The sequence below is a fragment of the Engystomops pustulosus genome, chromosome 2 (genome assembly GCF_040894005.1).
Source record: "Engystomops pustulosus chromosome 2, aEngPut4.maternal, whole genome shotgun sequence".
NCBI classification, from domain to species: Eukaryota; Metazoa; Chordata; class Amphibia; order Anura; family Leptodactylidae; genus Engystomops; species Engystomops pustulosus.
The window spans coordinates 63,839,904-63,856,323 of record NC_092412.1 but is presented as its reverse complement, the minus strand read 5'-3'; the positions used below and the strand labels follow the sequence as shown (position 1 = coordinate 63,856,323).

Below are 16,420 nucleotides of genomic sequence, written 5' to 3'. Positions count from 1 at the left end.
TTTTAAGTATAAATATATTATTCATACTTCAACTGAATTATATCATACACTAACCTTTGTCGCCAACAATTTCAGATGCCCACTTTGCAGCATCACGAACACTCTCAGTGTTGGTAACATCCACAATAACGGTGTGCACTCTACTAGAGGTCTCCTTCTTTAAGTTTTCAGCTCCATTCTGTGTCAGACAACCCGCCAAAACTTTTATTCCACGTTTGTCCAATTTCCTTGCAAGCAGGTTCCCAAATCCGGAATCACATCCAGTGATAAAGACATATTTGTCTGTGAGATTTTGCAGCATAAGACCATGTCTATGTCGTCTGTATAGGAAGTACAAACCCAAGAGCACCAGAAGAATGATACACATAATGGATTTCACTAAAAAAGGCTGGACAAAGACAAAAAAAAATAGTATGAGATTTTTATTTCGACACAATCATTTATTCAGTAATATGATTTTTAAAAGCAATAATGCAATGAATGCATATTCAAATTAGAAATTTTTATATAAGGACCTGTTCGCACTAGGACCATGTCTTGTTACAGTGCATCATGACAGCTGCGTTACCAATGTCACATGTCTACGTCACTGGCCTATACTGAGGCCCCTGCAATTCTAAAGACTGCTGACACTTCAGGCCCAGCCGAGACTGTGATGCCTCGTTCACACATAACATTTACATTGGAGTTTTGAAATGGAATGCAACAGCTGAGGGAAAGAGATTTGCCAAATTACACGGTTGGTAACATCTGTACAGGCGGTCTCCTACTTAAGAACACTCGACTTACATACGACCCCGAGTTACAAACGGACCTCTGGAAATAGGTAATTTATTGTAATTTAGTCCTAGGCTACAATAAACAGCTGTAACAGTTATTAAATGTGTCTGTAATGAAGCTTTAGTGTTAATATTGATTTTTATGACAACCCAACATTTTTAAAATCCAATTGTCACAGAGACCAAAAAAGTTCTGTCTGGGATTACAATAATAAAATATACAGTTCCGACTTGCATACAAATTCAACTTAAGAACAAACCTACAGACCCTATCTTGTATGTAACCCAGGGACTGCCTGTATTTACAAAATGCAATGTACCTACCAACCATCCTGACCTGGGCCAATTGGGACTGTCCCGATTTTGTTGGGATATCAGCTCTGTCAGCATCCTCTGGACACAGACAGAGCTGATTGCAAAGATGGTGCAGAGAGCCGGCACATCATGTTTTTTTCATGGTCTTTTTCATGGTGTTGTGGCATCATCCAAAAAATCAACTTTGAAGTGAGGTGTAAATTGGTTGTATAAAGCCAAGGAGGAGGGGATTTTCAAACGGAAGTCAAGCTCTCTCTTACTCAGGAAGCCCACAGAGACGTCACTTACAGGATCTTCTGAAGTCAATCACAGAGGAGAAGGTGTTCAAAAGTCCCACCTTGACTTCAGTGTTAAAATATCAACCTACTTGACTTTATGCGACCAATTAACATCTCACTTCAAAGTTGATTTTAAGGATACCCCCACACTGGACCATGAAAGAAATAAAAACAGTTTGATCTAATAAACCACTACCAATATATTGTCATTTGCTGATGGCAATTTCCCTTTAAAGTTCATAAATGATCCAGGGAATGGGCCGTGATGCATATGTTCCAGCCACAGCCAAGTAGCTTCCTTATTGAGTTTACAACACAAACATCTTATGTTTTTCACTTTCCCGTTGTTCCCCAACAGCATCATCCTGTTTCTACCTCTAACAATGTCCTCCCAGTTACTGCTATACAAAGTATCCCTGAAGATACAAACCACACAAATAATGCTTTCTTATGTTGTTACCAAGACCGGAGTGCCATGGGCTTTGGGCTGTATGAATTCACTTCCTTCAATAGTAGTAGACACAGTCTTCTTGTGGAATGGAAGATGCGTCCTTTGGAGGACCTTCAAAAGTCCTGTAATGGCTCCTGTGTACATGTGTTTTGAGTGCATGAAAAGATGAACACGGATTTCAGTATAAATTTTGTGGGTGGTTTGGGTGGCATTGGTCCCCCATGAGTCTTGGGCCCTGGGTTACTGCCTGTATTGTAATCCACTCCGGGTTGTTCATTCCAGGCCCTACACTTTAAGGGAAATCTACCACTAGGATGAAGAATTGTAAACCAAGCACACTTACATGCTGGTGTGAGTCCTCCCTCCCCCTTCTGGAAACATCAAATCGTCTTTTAACTTCTATGGCTCTTGTTTTTTTTTTAACCAAAAAAGGCTTCAAAAGTTATGCAAATTAACCTAAGAGGCTCATGGCTCATAGCTTAACAGCTATGGAGCCCAGAGAGGCTTATTGCATAACTTTTAAAGCCTTTAAAAGAGAGAAAAAAAAGGGGAACAGGAAGCTAAAAGAAGAGCGGATCCTGCCAGAGGGGGCAGCATGTAAGTGTGCTTGGTTTAAATAATTTATAATAATAATATATAAATATAATAATTCATCCTAGTGGTAGATTTTCTTTAAAATGTACTGTAGACTGCCCCAATGATGTGTGCCGTTACTTTATAATGGCCGTGATTGTGCCCTTACACAGCACAGCTTCCTGATTTTTCCACCAAAACTGTAGCCTTACACACAGTACTTGGTCCCAATTGCAGTTCCCACATTTTACAAGGAACCCGCCAATTACTGCCCCAACACAGTCAATGGCTCTGTGCTTTACATTGAACCCTTCTCTTTAGGCCCTCCCTCACACCTGATAATGCTCCCTCATTGTAGCCTGAAATGTAATAATCTCAACCACACTTAATGCCTGAAGCTATGGTACCCCCACTGTGGCCCCTACACTAAACAACGCCTCACCAATGCCCTTAAAGGGGATGTCCACTTTCAGCAAATAATTAATTGTGTAAGGAAAGGTTATGAAATTTTCAATAAATGTTCTGTATAATTTTCATGTGGTTTTCTAGATCACCGGTTGCTGTTCTTCTACTGTATCTACTGAAATCTGTCTATGGTCTTGTGATGGACACTTCGTTGCAGAAGCCGTTATAGTCACAGAGAGTAATCAGAGTCATGCGATAATAACAACTCCTTCACCAGCGTGTCCATCACATTACTATGGACAGATTTATTTCAACTGGAAATAACAAAGAAGGGCAGCAAGCAGAGATCTAGAAAACCGCAGGGAAGTGATAATGAATGTTTATTGGAAAATTGTATAAGTTTTCCTTACACCAACCATCTCAATTATTAAGAACACCCGACTTACAGACGACCCCTAGTTACAAACGGACTTCTGGATGCTGGTAATTTACTGAACACACCTTAAGAACCTATCCTGTATGTAACCCAAAGACTGACTGTAATGCTAACTGAAAGAGGCAGCCTCCTCTTAATAATTCCTACACTGAATAATGCATAATGTACCCATACTGAATAATTCCTCCACACAATAATGCCTCACACACTAAAGTGCCATCAATGTACCTACCCCCACTGCAATTTTTTTGGGGGTACTTTATACTCTCCTTCCTGATTCTCTTTTCTGCACAGGACAAGGTGCGGTGACATTGCTATATCCTGTCCCATGCCCCTGTAGTGACATCATTGCATCTCTTGGGCTATGTGCTCCATTAACATACTAACTGGTGCAGTTTATAGGTAATTTGGGTAATTTTTAAACTTGATAGGGCTGGATATTGCTGGAGAGATCGAGACTCATGGCTCCCTTGTCATCCATATATTCTACATTGTATCACAAAATCCTTCCAATACCCTCACACCAATCTAATATATAAAGCTAAGTGTATGTGTGTGTATGTGTATGTATGTTCGCTAAAGGAATCTGCAGTCACACTTACAATCACAAAACTTTGCACAGCCGCTCTCTGTAACTCAGGAAATGTCAAACACTGAGCGGAAATTTTCACCTTGTGCTTTCCAAAATCCACTTAACCACCATATACAAGAGCCATTGTCTGCTGCTGCTGAGGCAGTTGAAGCTGAGCCGTGATTGGTTCTGCCATAGGTCATTTATATGAGCTCTGAGCTTTGATAGGTTACTATTGGCAATGAGTATAAGACAGCTCATGTGTGAGATAAGATGGATAGGGATACAGAGATAGGGGAAGATTTGTCAGAAATGTCTGAGGTAAAAGTCCAGTTGCCCATGGAAACCAATCAGAGATCAGCTGTGATTTAATTAACAGCTGTGTAAAATTTAAGCTTGAGCTCTGATTTGTTGCCATGGGCAACTAGAACAGTTCTGCATTTATGATAAATCTCCCCCATAGACAAAGACAGTCAGAGACAGAGAAAGTCAGAGACAAATACAGAGACTGTCACTGTCAGGGACAGACAGTCGGAGACACAGACAGAGAAAACCAGAGGCAGAGACAGTCAGCTACAGATTGAGATTGTCAGAGACAGACAGATAAAGGCAGGCAGAGACAGTCAGAGACAGATAGACAGAGACAGTCAGAGACAGAAATGGTCAGAGACACTGAGAAACAGAGACAGAGACAGAAACGGTCAGAGACAGAGACAGTCAGAGGCAGACAGAGGCAGTCAGAGGCAGTCAGAAAGAAGGAAATTCAAAAACAGACGTTCAGAGACAGACAGAGATAGTCAGAGACAGAGGCAGTCAGAGACAGTCAAAGATGTAAATGGTCAAAGAAAGACAGTAAGAGACAGAGGCAATCAGAGACAGAAGTCAGTGAAAGAGAGAGATAGATACATATAAAAAAATGTTTTTGTTTACCCATTCTATTTTGTTATAGCTAAGAGCAGTTAATTACTATCCCAGGCCATGCTAGGAGCTACAGCTAGTAGGATATAAACATGATCACAAGCTGAACCCCTGACACTACAAAAGGCAGCAAGAAACTTTGTCCCTGAAATGGGTGTTATGGTACAGAGTTGGACCGTGCGCCATGTTTAAAGGGAACCTACCACCCCGATTCTACCTATAAAGGTAGAAGGGGTGGTAGGTGGATGGATGGGACGTGGGGATAGCCCTTTTTTGGGCTAATCCTCACGTCCCGGGTGTCTTTTAGAAAACTTTATTGTAGCTATATGCTAATTTTTTATGTGGCTACTGGGGCGTGGAGTAGCCGGACATGAGGCTACTAGTCGCGGCTACTCCACGCCCCAGTAGCCACGTTACTCCGCCTACCAGATAATCTTCGGCAGAACGCAGGGGACCCGGACGAGGGCGTGCAGCTACCAAGAGCTGCGCGACTAAGATTATCTGGTAGGCGGAGTAACGTGGCTACTGGGGAGTGGAGTAGCCACGACTAGTAGCCTCATGTCCGGCTACTCCACGCCCCAGTAGCCGCATAAAAAAATTAGCATATAGCTACAATAAAGTTTTCTAAAAGAAACCCGGGACGTGAGGATTAGCCCAAAAAAGGGCTATCCTCACGTCCCATCCATCCACCTACCTACCTTTATAGGTAGAATCGGGTGGTAGGTGCCCTTTAATATGCAAAGTCTGTCAGAAGTGTGTCACACCCCTCCCCCCCTATAAAAAAGTTGTGCACTCTGCCGGGGCAGTGCAAGGGGAGCCAGGTTCATGTAGAACGGGACATTTCGTGAATCTGGCGCACCCTGCACACTTCACAGGCAATTTGCACATAGTTTGCACTGTTTTTAGTAAATGTGGGCCAGTGTGTGTGAAATGTACCTAGCTCACTACTCTGTACCTCTACACAGTATTAACCTCTGACCCATGAAATTCATTGATGTACTCTGTCCTTCTGTCAGCTGCACAGTAACAGCCTCTGACCAGCGAAGTTCTGCTATTTACCTGGAGCAGGTATTCATTGTCGGCTGCCAGATGAGGTCACTAACTTTGCGACCTGACACTAGAAGTTGTCATATAGAGTGATTGATGATTACCAGCCGGCAATGTGTCCACACCTTCTACTCTGCATCCCCTGTCAAATGCTAAAAATAGATGAGATCGGGGCAACTTCCTGGTGGCACATCCTAGTGATGCCCCTGATGTCATCCCTTTACTGCTACATACAGCAGAAGGACAAGAGAGAGATGTCGCTGCGGGGAATGGGGAAAAGTGCGGGCACATTCACCCCTTAAAGGGAACCTACCACCACAAATCTACCTATAAAGGTGGTAGGTGGATCAATAGGACGTGAGGATAGCCCTTTTAAGGGCTAATCCTCACGTCCCCACACTTTTTTGTTAACTTTTATTAGACATTTATGCAAATTTACTTATGCGGCTACTGGGGCGTGGAGTAGCCGCCTTGTGTAACCTCAGATGCGGCTACTCCACGCCCCGGTAGCCTCTTTTCCCCTCCTACTCACCCTCGTCCGGCGATCCTGCCGTCTGCGCTGAACAGCAGGCCCGCGCGGTCACTGCTCCGAAACAGGCGCGGGCCTTCTCTTCTGCGCATGCGCAGACGGCAGGATCGCCGGACGAGGGGAGCTGCGCGCCGAAGATGGGTGAGTAGGAGGGGAAAAGAGGCTACCGGGGCGTGGAGTAGCCGCCTCGTGTAACCTCAGATGCGGCTACTCCACGCCCCAGTAGCCGCATAAGTAAATTTGCATAAATGTCTAATAAAAGTTAACAAAAAAGTGTGGGGACGTGAGGATTAGCCCTTAAAAGGGCTATCCTCACGTCCTATTGATCCACCTACCACCCGATCTACCTTTATAGGTAGATTTGTGGTGGTAGGTTCCCTTTAAGGCTAATTCGCCTCCCTGGATGTATATATTCATCCTAAATTGCTGTCACCTTTGACAACTGTCAACAGTGACTGCAGCGCAGGAGCCTTGCTGTATGTGACAGTCAGGCTCCCATGGCAACATCAGGGATTATGATAGCCGCAATGCAAGCTGTTTAACACTTTAGGTGCCGCCGTCAAACATGACATCTGCGCCCACAGGGCTTCTGCATACGCCCCCCCACCCTATCCCCACATAAGTTTCGGGGGTGACAGTTGTCTCTTTGGCAGCCTTCTGCAGCACAATGTCAGCTCCTTTATCCTTCTTACACAGTTATCAAACACAATGCACCATTAAACCATTGGAGTGGTGGTTGTTGGAAATGGGGCTATACAGGCGGTCCCCTACTTAAAAACACTCGACTTACATACAACTACTAGTTACAAACGGACCACTGGATATTGGTAATTTATTGTACTTTAGTCCTAGGCTATAATACACAACTGTAATAAACAGTTATCAAAGCTGTCTGTAATGAAGCTTTATTGTTAATCTTGATTCTTATGACAACCCAACATTTTTAAAATCCATTTGTCACAGAGACTAAAAAAGTTCTGTCTGGGATTACAATGATAAAATATACAGTTCCGACTTACATACAAATTCAACTTAAGAACAAACCTACAGACCTTATCTTCTATGTAACTCCCTGTATACACCACATTAACAATTCTAAAGAGTGTATTTATGATTTATTCAATGTTACCTTCATTGAAAGAAAATGTACTTTTCTTTTTTAAAAAATAAGGACATTTCTAAGTGACCCCAAACTTTTGAGCTGTAGTGTATAAAAGACAGGACATATAAGGGATGTAGTACGTGCAGGATGCCCAAACCGAGGCAACGGCCAACATGAAGAGCAACATGTCACAATAAAACAAATCACCTTGGTAAGTTAAAGCGTTGTAAAGTTATAGTTACATATAGTGACACATGGAAGATTTGAAAAATCGACTGCGTCCTTAAAGGTGAAAATGATCTGGGTCCTTAAGGGGTTAAAGGGTTTTTCCCACGAAAGAAAGTTCTGACATCTTAATCTCTTAGTAATCCTAACAGGATAGAGACAACTTTTAAGTACTTACTTTGCAATTTGGCTCAGGTTGTTTGCTGCTTTGGCTCCTATCCCAGCCTGAGCTATGCCAGTGTACGTCTCTGATGTGTGGGTGTGGCCTAGCGGAGCAGTCACATGGTGCAGAGCAAGCACTTCCGGATTCCTCTCTCTGCAGCACTTGTGCTAGTGATGGGCATTCCGGCTCTTCTTAGTGAGCTGGATCATTAGGCTCCGCTCACTAAGAAGAGCCGGCTCTTCTGGCTCCTGAAAGGTATCCCTATTAGATATACAATAGGGAGTTGCAGGACAGTTAATCACCCTATACCACTCCACTGTTAACTCTTAGAGCCGGCTTGTTTGCGAACGATACATCACTAGCTGGTGCATGTGAACTTTGTCCTAGACTATCATGCTACAGGGTTTAGACTTTAGTCTACTGATCTGACATATTGGTAAAGAGATATGACACGGATATAAGATCACTTATGAGATAGATATATGTTAGATAGATAAAAGAAATAGAGAGTATAAATGAGCAAACTTGATGTCCGTGTTCAGGTTCAGTGTTCTGATTCGGGCTAGTCGGAGGCGTTCATTTGCTGGATTGGCTTTTTGGCAATTAATCTGGCAATATATCCGGGTCACGGCCAAACCCAAACGTAGACATCAAGTCCGCTATCTCTTATAAAGAGATATCACCTAACCACTTGTACACACACCGCTGCTATGTCACATATAACAGGTTGTATTTTTCCCTGCTTCACTTTTCAGGGGGTATTGGAAAACAAAACTGCAGTTCTGCAATAGTATTACATTACATTTAAAGTGATTCCATAACAGGTCAGGATGGGAGTTATAGGTGGAGTAATGCTATGTGGAGAGGCATAATGGGAGTTGTAGTTCCCCCACTTGTTTTGCACCTTCCAGCAGATTCCCTTCTTAAAGGGGTATTCCCGTAAAGGCAAAATTCTAGATTACATTCAACATGTTATTAAAAATAATCAAGAGTTTCACAGATATATTTACAACCTGTCTTCATTAGCCCTTCTTATGTGTAATTTGGATTCCCATGGCTATGACTCTAATCTTATCCTGACTACGACCACACAGGTGTTCCTGTCAGGACGGATTCCCTCACATGAATGTGTGTTGCAGAGCCTGCAGTGCTTAGCTGTGTGAGTATGCTGCAGTGCTCAGTGGCATGCATGCTAACCTATGGGGGCGTATGTACGGCCGCATATACGCCTCACATATACGCAAATGCAAACGCAGGCCAAACTGGCACCAACCGGGATCGGGAACAAGCCGCCGGTGTTTTGCGTTACTTTAATCCAAAACACTGTTGGCTTGCTCCTGATCGCAGGCGTTTCCACGGCCCGCCCAGGTGGGTGTGGTTTGGTCTGCGTTTGTTAACATATGTAATTAGGCAACTCTCCTCAGTTAGCTTCCCCACTGGAAGCTGGAGCAAAGTACTTACACTTGATTTTTCTCCATTATGTCTGCTATTCTCCCCATAGGGCTCTCAAGAAGTTCAGGAAACCCCTTTAAGTATGGTGGGTTTTGTGAAATACAAACATATGCAACATCCCCCACCGGGGCCTAGCCCTTGAGGTGAGGCCTGGAGACAGCCTGGGCCCGCGATACCGGAGTGGCTGGCGGTTGCGGCCTAAGCACGCTATTGTCACGGTGCTTGGTACGGGGTGACCGGAGGGCTGTCCTACAGCCTGGCAGGTCTCCAGCAGGGTGGTGTTGGCAAGAAAAGATGAGGGAGAGGCTGCTATAGCTGATCTCCCTGGGGCAACCCCTTAATGTCCCGAGTGTGAGTCTCTGGGTGATGGACAGGGTGCCGGTGCTGAGGGCAGCGGTAGTAACAGGGACCAGACGGAGGCAGAGGTTGAACAGAAACACTTACAGTTCTTTATTGGAACCGACAGGAACATCAGCAACGTGCCTTTAACAAGATGGTGGAGTACTGGAGAGGTATTTGGAGGGAGCCACAGGATGTAGATCACCAGCCTGGATGCAAGAGCAGGCTGGGAGGCAGCTGTGTCCTTAGAGGATGCTTCAGCTCGGTCCTGGATCTCTTCAGGTATCACCCTTGAAGGTAGGATGATACCCCTTTCCTCACTACACTAACTCTAGTCTTATACTCCACTTCAGGCAGGGGCTAGGCTCTTCCTGCTCTGATCTGGTGTGCTAGAGACTCTGAGCTACTGCTCAGTTAACTACTCTCTGCTTGCGTCCTGCAGACCCAGAGGGTCTGACTAGGACTGGTCTCTTCTCCCTTCTGGGGGAGACTTCTCCAGAACATTCCTGGCCAGGGAGTTTTATTACCTCCCTTTGGTCATGTGGTGGCTGCTCCTCCAATTACCTCTCAGTTCACAGAGACAGGATGTAACACAGATCATTGGATACTGGACTTTTACATCATATACAGATTTAACTTCTGCCTTGCCAGGCAGGATTAACCACTGCAATGTCCCCTGTGTGATGTGGTGACATGTAATGGGGCTTATTCGCAAGCACCCCCTCGCCATTGCATCGGCGAGGGTGTTGCACATACTATTACAATGATATAAGTAACTATCCTTAGTTTTAAAAGTCATAACAAACCTCTAGGATATACATGCAAAATATTGCATATTGAAGCGAACAAAATGAACTTATAAACAAATGGGATATTCAGGGATATCTAATGATCATCAATTGGTGCACAGCTCAAAATTGGAAAAGCTCAAAACTGAAATTTGGAAGTGCACTGTAAAACTTCCATGCATAAAATAAAACTCTTTATATACATATTACAAGTATTCTTACCTTGTAAGCTGGATCTCTGCTGTAGCCTAGGAAATGAGGGAAGAAGCAAACCTGTAGCAGCTCTTACAGCAGCAGATACAGTTCCCAGCACCCCTCCCCCCCCCCCCCCCAATCTCTGGCCCATAAGCAAAATAGGGGCAGTACATGTTACATTCATTTTATCAGTTTGTGTATGAATTATTTTAAGCTTAACCAAGGTGTAGAAACTACACAGACATCAGGCATAAAATAAGGATTTTCACCTTTCCTGTGTAATCATTCACTCATGGTTTTATCTTACAATAACTGATAGAAAAAGAAATGATCAAAGAAATCAGGTGTGAACTGCCCCTAAGCAACCCATGTCCAATGGATAGAGAAAGGTTGGTGGAAAGAAATGACCACTATCTTCATGTCAAACTTCTAGCAAGTGGAATTACTTGTATGTCAAGATTGTCTTGTCTGTCAGGAATGTGTGGGGCTAGGACATGACATAATTCATAGCTGGGTTCTGGGAGATGTCTACCCTCTAGTAAGCAAACTGATTGTATCCGTAGGCTCTATTCATCCACTGTATCACTACAAAGCCCTGAACTTTTTTATTGCAGTTAGTTGTATAGGCCAATGCATTTCTATGTAGAAATGGAAGAAATGTTCCATAATATGCACCAATTTTTTTCTTTTTTTGCATATGCTTCAATAATGTTTTCTAAACAAAAAAAAAAAAGATCACCGTGGTATATAGTTTCTACAGTGGGAGTTAAAAGGCGTAGATAGACCCCGAATCACTATGGGTGGAATCACTATGGGTAGGACAACATGCACACACATTTTTTTAGTCTATTCGTTTTTTTTATGGGGGGACAATTCTGGTGTACAAGGCATCCCGACCAGGTTAAGAGATTCCCTCCCACCAACCCCACGCCAATTATTCTTAATCCTGGTGCAGGATATAGCTTAATTCTACACCAGGCTCTTAGGATATCTGGCACGCCATGAGCCAGCACAGGGAAGCTCAGTCTTGATAAATTCCCCCATTCATTTTTAATAGACCCATGTGCTGTTTTTATTGATCCATGTGGAGGCTGTAGAGAGAGCTGGTCTGGTTCCTGACCATCATTTTGGCTTGGCCTTACCATTGAAGTCCATGGGAACACCATGCTTATAAACGCATGGCAAAGGGCACATGTGAACACAGCCTCAGTGGAAACACATGAGCAATCATGCCAAGCACCTCCCCACAGATGAGCGTGTTTTCAGGGATCCATGTGGAGGATGTTTGGCTTTCCCATAGAAGTCTATAAGAACTCAAAGACAACAGATGACACTCCATGTACATCCATGTACGGTGGGTAAGGCAACTATTCCGAACCCTTTAAATTTTTCATTCTTTGTTTAATTGCAGCCAATTGGTAAGATCAAAAAAGTTCTTATTTTTGCTCAATAATATATACACTGAACCTTGTCTTCACGATAAAAACAGATATGTAGATATTTTTGCTATTTTTTTAACAAAAAATAATACAAAATTTAAATATCACATGGTCTAAAGTACCTAGACCCTTTACTGTGAAATTCATATTTAACTCACATGCTAAATAACAAAGCAGAGGCTTCAGAACAACTCTGTGACCATTCTTGACTGGTCAAGTCAGAGCCCTGACCTAGACCTAATGGAGCATCTCTGGAGAGACTTCGCTTCCACCAACGTTCACCTTCCAACCTGAGGGAACTGGAGAGGATCTGCAATGAAGAATGGCAGAGGATCCCTAAGTCCAGGTGTGAAAAACTTGTTGCATCATTCCCAAGAAGACTCATGTCTGTACCAGCTCCAAAGTTGCTTCTACTCAACACTGAGCAAAGGGGCTGAATGCTTATGACCATGTGACATTTCAGTTTTTCTTGTTTAATAACAGCAAAAATCTCTACATTTCTGTTTTTTTGCTGTCAAGATGGGGTGCATAGTCTACATTGATGAGCAACTGGCTTCAGGGCCGTATTTAGGCCAGCACACATGGAGTTTTGAACCCGCTTTTGGGCCGTTTTTAAGCAGTCCATTTAAAAAACAAATGCCAGTTTTTTCCAATAATCTTAATGAGTATAATTGGAAAATGGACAAAAATGGTTAAAAAACAGATGAGTTTTCAAAAATGCATGCGTTTTTAAATGGACTGCTTAAAAATGGCCCAAAAACAGCCCAAAATCAGGTTCAAAACAACACGTGTGGGGCCTCAGTGTTGATCTTGCCCTAGGCACTCTCAGTGCCTACACCCCCTATTGGTGCCATCAAACTAACACCACCTGTCCCCTGTCACCCCTATTATTTGCCTTTTTTATGGAACCATTGGCAATAAAAATTAGGTCAGATGGGGAGATTGGGGGCGGAGGATTGGCCGGACCTACAGATAAGATAATGTTGTATGCCGATGATGTCTTGCTCTGTCTAAAGGACTCTAACACATCTGTTCCAAAAGCCCTGAAGGTGATTAGGGAGTTCGGGAGGTTTTCGGGTTTTCAGATCAATACCCACAAATCTATTTTGGTCCCACTCGATACCGATTCTCATCTTAATTTGATCCAGGTGGATCTAAAGATTTCAGCTTCATGTGAATATTTGGGATTAAAGATTACACCAAACGTAGGGGATTATATATCTCTGAATTTGGCCCCTCTATTAGCAAAGCTAAAAAATAAGGTGAATACATGGAATACGCTGCCATTAAATCGAGCAGAGAGAGTTGTTCTCACTAAGAGTATTTTGTTGCCTCAATTGTTATACGTACTTTGCAACTCTCCCTGTTGGATTGGTAGGAAATGGTTTGGCCTTATTCGTGCGATCATAAATAAACTACTATGGGGGAGAAAAAGGGTACGCATTAAACAGGAAACATTAATGGTTAACAAGGAGAGGGGTGGTCTTTCACTCCCCTCCCTGTACCACTATATTTTGTCGGCACAGATTCAGTATATCCTTGAAAATAAATGCTCCACAGTATTTCAGGTGATCAGTGATCGGGTAGGGCATAGATTTATGTCTATTCTTGCCCTATTGGAGTCAGGTCTATTGAAACGCTGTGCTAGCAAAACATTTCCATTGGCTGTATTACTGGAGAATACCTGGAGAGACTTTAAGAGGTTGTATGGCATTAAGGGGGGTTTCAATTTCACCCCGCTATGGGGCAATCGCAACTTTTTAGAATTATATAAAATGGAAGATGTCGGATTTTGGAAAAGAAAAGGGATTCATTCACTGGAGCATTTGGGGGCACAGGGGGGATTACCCACCTTTCAGTTTTGGTGTATGAAGGGGATTCTGGAGGAGAAAGACTATTTTAGGTATTGTCAATTAGCACATGCATTTAGGAAAGAAATATTTCACGATAAGTTCACGATACACGAAGGTGGTAACTGCTCTGTAATTTTAGGGTTAGAGACGTCACTTCTGAAAATGTCTAGGATCTATCACCTGATGAGATCGGACATAGACCAGAACTTTAGTCATATAAGTCAAGTAAAATGGGTAAACCAGGTTGGTCCTATCACAACAGCACAATGGAGAGATATATACAAAAATGTGGTGCGATCCACAATTAATTTAAATCACAGATGCACTCAACTTAATATTCTATATAGAATTTATTTTTCACCAGTTGTTATGTTTAAAATTGGGTTAAGTGAAAACTCTAATTGTAAGAGATGTAAAAGTGCACATGCCGACATTTTACACGTTTTATGGGATTGCCCTAAAATCAGTCTATATTGGGAAGAGGTCTATAAGATAATAGAGATTCAGCTTCTATGCTCCCTGACACGAGACGCTACTTGCGGGATACTGGGCTTCCATCCGATTTCCGTTGACTCTAAAGCAAAAAGTCATCTAGCGTTGAAGCTACTCTTTCTCGCCAGATTTATATTAGTGAAACATTGGAAAGATGACAAACCACCAGTGGTGAAAGAATGGAGCAATCTTGTTGCTCGCACTAAAGCTTATGAATGCGCATACGAGAAACGCTATAGGAATGGCAGCAGATTGAGTGGGTTATGGGACCAGTGGAGAAATTGAAGAACTGGTTCCTCATCTTCGTCCCTGGGAGACCTTGGGATGGGTGGATAAGGATAAGTTAGATAAAATTTTGGTTATCTTTCACATCTCCAGCACGGGCAGAGGGTGGTGGGGTGGGAGCGGGGGGTTTGGGAGGGTAGGGCGGGTATTTGGTTTTTTGTATAGGTTAGACATTTCTAGGGGGAATGGAGTTCTCATAAGGTGGCCATTTATGATATATATTCGCCCCGCCCCCTAGATATGGTGTTTAGGTATTATTGCATCTCAAAAAAAAAAAAAAAAAAAAAAAAAAAGAAGTAAGTATGCAACCCCCTTTTTCACTTTTGTATATTGATCTATAGTCTATAATTTCACTCTGTTGCTTATACAAAATAAAATCGATCATTAATCTGTCAAAAAAAAAAAAAAAAAAAAACTAACACCTCTGCCCATAACCCACAGCACCAGGGACCGTGACAGGGTATTTTGGTGTCCTAGGCAGAAAAGACCTTTTCAAAACCAACCTCCATAACACTTGCTCCATAATAATGCCACCTTACCCATGTCTTGCTTGTAGATGTTTTGCTGGTAAGAAATACAAAACAAGTGTTTTTCTTGTTCCCAATTCCAAGTGTTTAATTCTAAACACATATGCGTCTGGGGGAGAGACTCCACCCAACTGTGCTTGAATTGCTAAGGGACCTATTAAAACGCTTGGGAAGCCTTTGTAGGTGTTTTGGGTTAATTATTCTAATTTTCTTTGATAACAACTTTTGTATTTTCCTTAGCTGTAAGCCATAATCATCCACATTAACATAAATGAAAGATTTAAAAAGTTCACTCTGTTTGTAATAACTCTATATGATAAAAAACCTTTTTGTTGGTATTCAAATTTATTGAGAACCACTTGTATTTGCTCAAACATTATGACCCACACCTGCTTTTAGCTTCACAAACTGCATCTGAGAAAATGAACATGTGAATGTACCTTGATGGAAATATAACAGTGTAGGTGCTGTGGGTGTTTCCAGCACTAGGGTGGCTTCACATGGTACAAAGTGGGCTGCAGAAAAATCAAAGTATAGATGGTCCCCTGCTTAATAGGACCCGACTTACAGACGACCTCTAGTTACAAACAGGCCTCTGGATGTTGGTAATTTACTGTACTTTAGCCTTAGGCTACAATAAACAGCTATAACTGTTATCAAAGGTGCCTGTAATGAAGCTTTATTGTTAACCCTGGTTCTTATGACAATCCAACATGTTTAAAATCACAGAGACAATACATTTTTGTTTGGGGTTACAATAATAAAATATACAGTTCCGACTTACATGCAAATTCAACTTAAGAACAAACCTTCAGAAGCTATCTTGTACTTAACCCGGGACTGCCTGTACACAGATTTGTGGATGAAAGTTTCAGAGGATTTCCCTGTGTGTGCTAAATATTATCACTGCAGTTCTGGGTAAATCCCTTGTAAAATCATTGAAGGTCTGTAGAAGTTAGGGCCCCACTAAGAATTTCGCCCAGGGCCTCATTTAGCCTAAAACTAGATTCTGGGTTGTTTGACTATTTCAAGTTTACATACCTTACATATAGTAGCCTTTTCTTTTTAAAAGGTGATATTTGTTGTATAAGAAATCCCTTACCTTGCTTTCTTCCCTCTTCCCCTGAAGCTTTTTGAAAGTCTTTTGAATCCTTTTTTTGCTTTGAAAGTCTTTGAATGCCTTTAACCTCTGTTCTCTTGTTTACAAGGGTTAATACAGGGTTCGATGCTTACATTCTACGCCCAGGATATGACATTC

The 16,420-nt window shown here is 42.4% G+C and overlaps 1 protein-coding gene across 4 annotated transcripts in view; it reads right to left on the bottom strand.

The window, feature by feature from the left end:
• The window catches only part of LOC140117840 (retinol dehydrogenase 7-like), a 53,530-nt gene that overhangs the window by 15,301 nt on the left and 21,809 nt on the right, over positions 1-16,420 (bottom strand). The window contains exons 1-2 of one of the 4 annotated variants that reach the window (XM_072134965.1): positions 16,265-16,390; positions 55-388 (exon numbers count right to left, since the gene is read on the bottom strand). In XM_072134965.1, the coding sequence (XP_071991066.1) occupies positions 55-367 (313 nt within the window). In that variant the 5' untranslated portion in view covers positions 368-388; positions 16,265-16,390. Of the gene's footprint in view, positions 1-54; positions 389-5,785; positions 5,883-7,807; positions 7,965-16,264; positions 16,391-16,420 lie in introns of those variants that run through there. The other 3 variants (XM_072134968.1, XM_072134967.1, XM_072134966.1) reach the window with 3 other exon arrangements.